At 36.1% G+C, this 8,531-nt stretch overlaps 1 protein-coding gene across 1 annotated transcript; it reads right to left on the bottom strand.

Moving 5' to 3' along the window:
• Nucleotides 1-1,053: 1,053 nt before the first annotated feature.
• LOC129276010 (uncharacterized) lies at nt 1,054-7,989 on the bottom strand. The gene is made up of 5 exons (XM_064104159.1): nt 7,765-7,989; nt 6,875-7,210; nt 2,411-2,556; nt 1,647-1,717; nt 1,054-1,286 (listed from the first exon to the last, which is right to left on the bottom strand). Exons 1-5 carry the CDS (start codon nt 7,942-7,944, stop codon nt 1,054-1,056), a joined length of 966 nt encoding a protein of 321 aa, XP_063960229.1. The 5' UTR covers nt 7,945-7,989.
• Between the last annotated feature and the right edge of the window lie 542 nt (nt 7,990-8,531).

Here is an 8,531-nt window from a genome sequence, read left to right on the forward strand (position 1 = left end):
TTCTCCCCTTCGATTTTCAATCTATTTTCCTTTTCCCTATTTTCTTTCTGTCTCACCTTCCCTTTTTAATCCCCTCTGTTTTCTTCTCGATTTTCACCTTTTCCTTATTTCTTTTCTTTACCCCCTCTCCCTCTTTTTCCTCTTCGCCCCCCCCCCCCCTATTTTCTCTTTCTCCCCTTTCCCCTTCTCTCACTTTTTGCTATTTCTCTTATCTTTTTCCTTCTCGTCTTCAATCCATCCCTTCATATTCGCCTTTTCTTTCATTTTTGGTTTCTTCTTCTCCCTTTTATCTGCATCTCGTAGATCCGCGCCTGAAAGGCATGTCAGGGTATATAAAAAGGATGACCATGCAGGGAAACAATAGAGTAAATAGTTATAGGACGACCTCCGGAATGTAGGGTCAACATCGACAAATACCTGCTCCTTTGTCAGAAACTCATTTACAATCACGACTAACCATGTGAGTGAATGAAATAACGGACACCACGGAAAGAATATTAATATATAGGAAAGGACCCTTTATGCTGGTCCCAGTGTGTAATCGAACACAATAAGTAATTCGGTGAAAAAGCCTAAAATCCTAGTTATCAACCCAAAAACTTTGTAATTTTCCTAACAGATTTTATCCGCGATAAATATTCGAAAACTTATGCTTGATATGAGATAAAAATCACATGCAGTCTTGAATGTGTCAAATCAGCCCTCTTCTTTCGACCAAAAATGCACGACCGAACATCCTACAGAAACACCCTAGGATAGACGCGGGACTACCCTCGGGCACTCCCCTAGGGCACTCATGTCCTAGAGGAGCGGACGCGGGCGTCTTCCCTCGTCCGCTCCCCTCAAATGTCCGCTACGGGCTACCGCGTTCGCCCTAGGGGGCACTGTGACGTTTCCCGCGGCCGGCACTGTACAGACAGGTACAATGAACATGTAAGTGAATGAGCTCATTCATACAGGACATTGGAACATGCATAAAAATGTTCAAAGTATAAATCCAATGTTAACCTCTTTACAATTAAAACAATTGTAAAAAAGGTTAATTAGTATACATCAGAAAAATTCAGTTTCAGAGCTATCTGATTCTGTTAAGACGTTCATGACTTTATCATTGTTATGATCAGTACTAAATATAGTACACATGTCTTCGGAAATATAATCATCAATGTCATCATCTTCCCTGTCATCAATATCATCCTCCCTGTCATCAATATCATCTTCATCATCCTCCTCCTCCTCCTCATCATCATCGGCATTATAGCCTGTGTTTTTGTCAACACCTTTATCTGCAGGGGTGGCAGGTGAAATGTTTTCACAATTATTGCACCTACACCCTGGACCACACAAATTATTAGCTTTTCTACATTTACATTGCCGGTTACGACACTTTGATTTTGAACACTTGCAACCACGTGTAAGGTATAACACATTTTCTTTTATACGTTGCATGTTTTCCTCAGAGTCCCATTCAAATTCAACAACAAAATTTTCATCGTTATCAGACACTACAAATCCATATTTTGTTATGTCAGGATACTGAAATTCATGTACTTTAGCCATACCCCACACAGTGCTGACCCAGCAGCTTCGTAACCAATGTAAACGTAGGGCATTATCTGATGGCAAGAGCTGGTCTTCATACGTACCTTTCCATGAAGCTTTTCTAACTATACCTAAAGCTTTACAATGCTGCTCTTCCAAGGAATCAGCATTGACACTATTATAAAGATCAACAGGAGAGTTATATTTATGAAGACAAGCTCTATTTGCATTAAAATAAGTACATAGAATTAGGCGGTAAAAACTGAAAAGACCTAAACTTGAATCTGTATCCAATGATGTATTAGTTAGGTTTCCAGGTGTACTATGTGTTTGGTGCCCTGTGATAAAGGAGGCATATTGAGAGAATGACTTAAAAAATGTACCCTTACCAAGATGAGCAAAATAGGAAACAAAATCACAGCCTGAACATATGTATAGGGTTTGCAGGCATTTTTTTATATCAATGTTATTTTTAACTAACAGACCAAGGTCCGGATCCAAACAACATGCTGATTTCAATTGATTAAGATGAAGGAACTTCTCAGAACCAGCCCTAGCCCTGAATTGAATTATAATTTCCTTATCTCCAAAATCAAGAGGAAGACCTATCACTCCTACATCCCTATCTATTGAATAAATCAAAATCTTGTTGCAAGTGGTATTGTCTACATGAAGCCATATCTGTGTATCACTTTCTTCGTGATTATGAAAAATTTCATGCACATCTGCCCCATTTTTATCAACTTTAATACCAGTCCACTCAAGATTAATTTGCTCCCCAACATGGAAACCACCAGATGTAATAAATGACTGGTTGGAAGCTTGAAAATATTGAGGAGCAATGCCAACAAATGCTTGGGATAAATACCGACAGAGCATATGCTTGTTTTGTCTATTTTTCAAAAACGTCATCCAGTTAGAAGGCAATGGAATATCATCATTTATAGTTTCGTAAGTATCTGTATCCCCATTCCCATCTCGTCTGCCCCGCTCAACACCTTTAGGAGATATACCCTGTGTATTAAATTGATCGAAAAGAATACGTACTTCTGTATACCCCTTCCTGAAAAAAGAAGAAATCCATCTACGTGCTAAAAAGGTTGCATATTCCTTGAACGTTTTGAATTGTTTTAGAGGGGAAGTATAAATAATGTTCATACCTTCAATTATAGCACAAAATTGTCCATCATGAAACTCACAAGAGTTGCTTACTATTTCATAATTTGAATATCTTTTTTCTAATTGGTCATAAATTACTGATTTTGCTCCTTTGTAAGGAAGTCCGTTTGGCAAGCAAATAGCTCGAGGCTTTTCTATGAACTGTCCTAAATCTGATACTGGAACGTTTCTTTCTTCTGAAAAAGCAAGGGTTCTCTTATAACACAAGGTAATCAGACGTTTTTCTTTTTCTAGGTCATTGACCTTTTTGGCTCGTAATTTTTCTTTAGAAAATGTTTTTAACCTAAATTTTCTTCTTACTGCTTTTTTAACTGAGGACTCATTTAACATCTGAATTCTACAAAGCGCGTCATAAGCATCTTGTCCCAATTGCCTGAATTGAAGAAGACATTTCTGCTGTGCTAGTAGAGCCGTTAACATTAGTGAAAACATGATAAAGCTTACTTTCCTGAACATCAGAGAACATTGAAGTGTTACACAAAACTTGAAAATATGATTTTACATTTGAAAACTCAGCATCAATAACAGATTTCTGAAGGTCACGTTGAAACATTGTTTTTTGTTTAATTCCAGTTTGATCTTCCAGATTTTTAATTAATTTAGCTTGACACTGTAATGTTGCACTTATTTTTTCTACATGTTGTGGCAAATGTTGTGAAAATGCAGTCTTGCAATCTTTATTAATAAGCATCTCGTGAGCCTCATCTAAAGCAACCTGAGAATATTCATTTCCAGTGAGGCTTGAAACAAAAGCACCTTGTTCAAAATGTTCCAAGATGTATTTAGGTAAGGAATGTAATTGACGGAAATGAAAAGGAATCAAATATGAATAATTTTGCCTATCAAATGCAGTGAATAGTGGTACCATTGATTTAAGTGCTGACAGTCTTAAATTCCAATTACCTGTACGGATGGCAAACCACAGATTTATATAGCAAAGACAATCTTTAACTAAAAACTGGTGCCAAAAATGCAATGTTTCGAACTTTTCCGACATTTCATTACAAAATAACAAAAACTCATCTTGCATTGGCTCAACAAACTGTGAAATAAATTCATGTTGTGCAGCCAAAAACCTTTGTTGATCCACATATTTACCATCTTTGATATCTACAAAGCTAAGAACATTTTTTACCTTCTCCAAAAAGACATCGTTTGTAAAATCAATATCATGCTTACTTTTATATGATATGAAACTAGAAACTTGCAACATAAATATTGCTTCATATACTTGTAACAAAAATCTATGAGTGCGTTTGAAATTGGCGCAGCTACCAAGGGTTTTCAATGTTGATTGATTATGTGTTAATTTGGCTACATCCTTCAACCCAGCATCCCAATATATCTTCATAAGGACCTCTTGAAAATTTTTAAGAATGTGCCAGTCACCCAAAAACGGTATAACCCAATCAAGAGAATCTCCATATTCTAATTTCAAGTTTAACAAAAGCCGTATAGTGGCACCATCACCTACGATGACTAAATGATTTAAGGAGCGATTAATTTTAAAAGATTCATACAAAAGACCCAATGAACGCTTAATGGTATCTGGAGAGTCTGCCTTCTCATTCAATACGTACATGTACGAAAATTGAGATTTGTCTGTGTATTCTTTACCTTCTAATGCTAACTTACATTTGAAACTGGGTAAGTCAGATGGTATATTTTTGAGAACATAATAATATCTTTCTAAAGTATATATTAGAGCTTTTTTGTACATATCTTTCTCTTGTTTGGAGTCTGTTTCAGAAAATAAACAATGTGTAAGAGAAAGTTGCGATCTTATTGAAGTTTTGAAAAGAGGAGGTTGAAAAGAAGATGGACCTGGAACATCCATATGGTCAAATTGTGCTAATCTTCTGCGGACAACTGGTTTTTTTTTTACTTGCCCAACAGGCTGGTTTATAGCAGAACTTGGTCCAGGTTCATCGATATGGGGCAATTGTACAGCATTGATATCTGACAAAGTGTCGTTTTCATGCCAATGGACAGCTGACGGTTTAGGCTGCTGTGCCATGATAGACGTACCATGCCAACTCCTTGATTTATCAACAGTAACAGCAGCATAGGGATTCAGTACATCTATATTATCAAGAGAAACGTATGTCACTGCAAATGGGTTTAAATGTGAAAGAGGTCCACTATCAATACGCCTATCATGCACTACTTGTAAAAATCTGTCAAGAGTACTCTCAGAACATGCAAAACCAACATGATTTAAAATTTTAAGAAGCTTTGAGGAATGGGACAGTTTTTTGACACAATTGGCAATTGTAATATGAAGGGGGTAATAATTTTCATCATTCATAATAAACTGCATAAGGAATAAACATGCTATTCTGCGCTGCTTTCTTTTTACACCTGCTTGGGTGTCTTCTGATGGAAAGTGTATGAATTCAGAGTCTATCTGAATGGAAGAGTGATGGAAATATTGCATTTCTTCTACAGTTGCTGTAATAATACAAACTAGAATCCACACAAAGGGATGACAGTTTGAGACTGCAGACTCGAAATTGAAATTTGTAACAGCTAAAGGATCACCTATATATTCTAAAGTGAGGTATTTTGCCTGTTTGCGGATAACATCGTTTCCATGATTTACAACATTCCGAAACTGCATGTTTAATTCTGAGGTTGAACTGAATTCTGTGGAAAAGGATGGTGTGTCATGTATATCGTGTGTTCTCTCTTTAATATTTTGCATTAATCTAAGTTTTGAAAAAGAAATATGCCATGAACATATAATATCCTCACAAGACATCTCTGCAATGTAAAAAAATGTGCCCCTTCTTCGTGCATCTCTGTGCATGATCAAAAGCTCTCCAAACTGATGTAAAACTTTACCCTTAACGAAAATTTGACTTTTACTTACTCTGTCACACTGCTGTGCATCATAGCATTTCTTTGTTACAAGATCAGAAAAATATTCATATACAGTGATAAATAAGAAACAATTATCTTCCTGAATTAGTCTACATATGAACAAATATGTGTCATTAAGAATTTTGAGTAACAACCCTTTATCTGAATCAGAATCATACTCACATTTCTTGAAATAACTTTCCAGACTCCTTATAGAAATATTACTTGATTCACTTTTCGTAACGCGATACACGTACATGTAGCATGGTCTACAGATAATATGATCCTGAGTTCCGGTAAAATCTTCATTTATATTGCATAATCTTTTCAAATCACTTTCAGGAATATCTTTACATGTATATGTTTTATCATTCAAAGTCAGTATTGTTTCACAGACAGAACATAAACTATGATTTCTTGCATTCTCAAAATGTGATAATTCAGATCTATGCTTCATGCATAAAGGTATGGCTGGTGGAAGTGTACTACATTCTACAGAAAAGGCAGAATTGAATGCTTCTACTGTACACTGACAATCTCTGAATGATTTTTCATTACATTGGTCATAATGAAATAAAAAACAACAGCTTCTTTCTTTTTTACGGGTTTTTTCTGGTGTATAATCCGGATTTTTCCATTTTTTAACATACTTTTTCCGGCAACCACTACAAATACAGTCTGTCATTAAAATATCAGCATTATGTTGTTTAATGATAGACAAAAGAGCATCAGACTTCATCTTACATAGATGATAAAACTGAGTAGACGTCTTTTTGCAAAGAACGCAAGGGCCACACAAGACTTTCTGGCAGGGAGGTAGCTTGTCCTTCACCCCAACTGCAAGAATCCTTCATGGTCTTGAGATGATAAAGCAGCTCTGAAACAACATTCCGTTACCTGTAATACATGGACATGAAGAGCAACATAAATTGTAAAGCTGTGAAATAATGCTAGATCTTGCAATTTCATGACTTTGCCTCATAAAGATGGTGGGAGGAGGAAAAAAAATGATCGATTTCACATCTCCCATTACCATATCAAATACAGACTACACATAGGGCACTAATACAGTGGTGAGAGACACAACAATAACTACATTCTTAACATGTAAATGATGGCAATCTAGAATACACAATACCATTAGCATAAATAGCACATGTAGTTTCATTAATGGGACTGACTTCAAAGGGGGAATGTATGAATGTGAAAATTATTTATTATTCTTAATTATTTTAAAAATAATTTTAGAAAATGTATTATTATACAATTCACAATACATGTATCAACTTACTTCATTTACTCGATTCAAATCATCGGGAGGATGATCTGTTGGTGGAGGTGGATGATCAGTTGGTGGAGGTGGATGATTAGTTGGTGGAGGTGGATGATCGGTTGGTGGAGGTGGATGATCTGTTGGTGGAGGTGGATGATCAGTTGGTGGAGGTGGATGATCAGTTGGTGGAGGTGGATGATCAGTTGGTGGAGGTGGATGATCAGTTGGTGGAGGTGGATGATCAGTTGGTGGAGGTGGATGATCAGCTGGTGGAGGTGATGGTCCTTTGGTTCCTATTTCCATTTCAACTCGAAGGTGATTGGTTGGCGGAGTGATCTGTATACATCTTTGTGCCTGTAAAATAGTAAATGAAAGAGACATGATCAAACTACATGTATACATGGATATATATGACAGTGCCTCTTAACAGGTGAAGTTTATCTGAATGCAAAAGTTTATATACAGTGTAGTGTGTTTCATGCCTATAATATAAATGTAGTCATGCTTTCCAGGTTCACAAAACAAATCCTTGCAATATCATCACCGATTAGAGATTAGATGTAAACTGGACCATGAAGACACATCATGTTTTGCTAGTAGGAGAAAAAAAATGATCGATTTCACATCTCCCATTACCATAATCAAGTACAGACTACACATAGGGCACTCATAAAGTGGTGAGAGTGACACAATAACTACATTTTTTATTAACATGTAAATGATGGCAATCTAGAATAAACAATACCATAAGCATAAATAGTACATGTACATGTAGTTTCATTAATGGGATTGACTTCAAAGGGGGAATGTATGAATGTGAAAATTATTTATTCATTATTCTAAATTATTTTAAAAATAATTTTAGAAAATGTATTATTATACAATTCAAAATACATGTATCAACTTACTTCATTTACTCGATTCAAATCATCGGGAGGATGATCTGTTGGTGGAGGTGGATGATCAGTTGGTGGAGGTGGATGATCAGTTGGTGGAGGTGGATGATCGGTTGGTGGAGGTGGATGATCAGTTGGTGGAGATGGATGATCAGTTGGTGGAGGTGATGGTCCTTTGGTTCCTATTTCCATTTCAACTCGAAGGTGATTGGTTGGCGGAGTGATTTGTATACATCTTTGTGCCTGTAAAATAGTAAATGAAAGAGACATGATCAAACTACATGTATACATGGATATACATGGATACATAATAGTGCCTGTTAAAAGGTGAAGTTTATCTGGATGCAAAAATTTATATACAGTGTCTCATGCATGTAGGGGGGAAAACATTGGTTTCATCAAGATCTGTGAGTGTAAACTTCCCCTTTACAGCTCTTCAGCTGGAGTAAATAAATGTACAATTTGTACATACGTGTATACATGTAAAGCAAACATTATGCAGTGTATTACCAAGGAAAACAAAGTACGCCTTCATCTGTCAACTAAATAATATACATGTAGTCATGCTTTCCAGGTTCACGAAATAAATCCTTGGAATGTCATCACTGATTAGAGATTAGTTGTAAACTGGACCATAAATACACATCATGTTTTGCTAGTAAAGTCAACCATTGAATCCATTTTGTTTTTTTGGTTCCTTGTTAAATCTGTCAATCTGTCTTTGAGATATTTCTTTAGTGAATATAACCCAATTGTTAGAAACATACCTTTCTCCTTCG

The sequence above is a fragment of the Lytechinus pictus genome, chromosome 8 (assembly GCF_037042905.1).
Source record: "Lytechinus pictus isolate F3 Inbred chromosome 8, Lp3.0, whole genome shotgun sequence".
In the NCBI taxonomy this organism is placed as follows: domain Eukaryota; kingdom Metazoa; phylum Echinodermata; class Echinoidea; order Temnopleuroida; family Toxopneustidae; genus Lytechinus; species Lytechinus pictus.

What these genes read in the sequence shown, in the direction of transcription:
- LOC129276010 (XM_064104159.1), bottom strand. Translation starts at nt 7,944, where the DNA reads ATGGAAATAGGAACCAAAGGACCATCACCTCCACCAACTGATCATCCA. An exon ending in ATTTGAATCGAGTAAATGAA is followed by an intron (nt 7,211 to 7,764) that starts GTAAGTTGATAC and finishes ACTATTTTACAG; the next exon opens with GCACAAAGATGTATACAGAT. An exon ending in ATTTGAATCGAGTAAATGAA is followed by an intron (nt 2,557 to 6,874) that starts GTAAGTTGATAC and finishes TTTAATACACAG; the next exon opens with GGTATATCTCCTAAAGGTGT.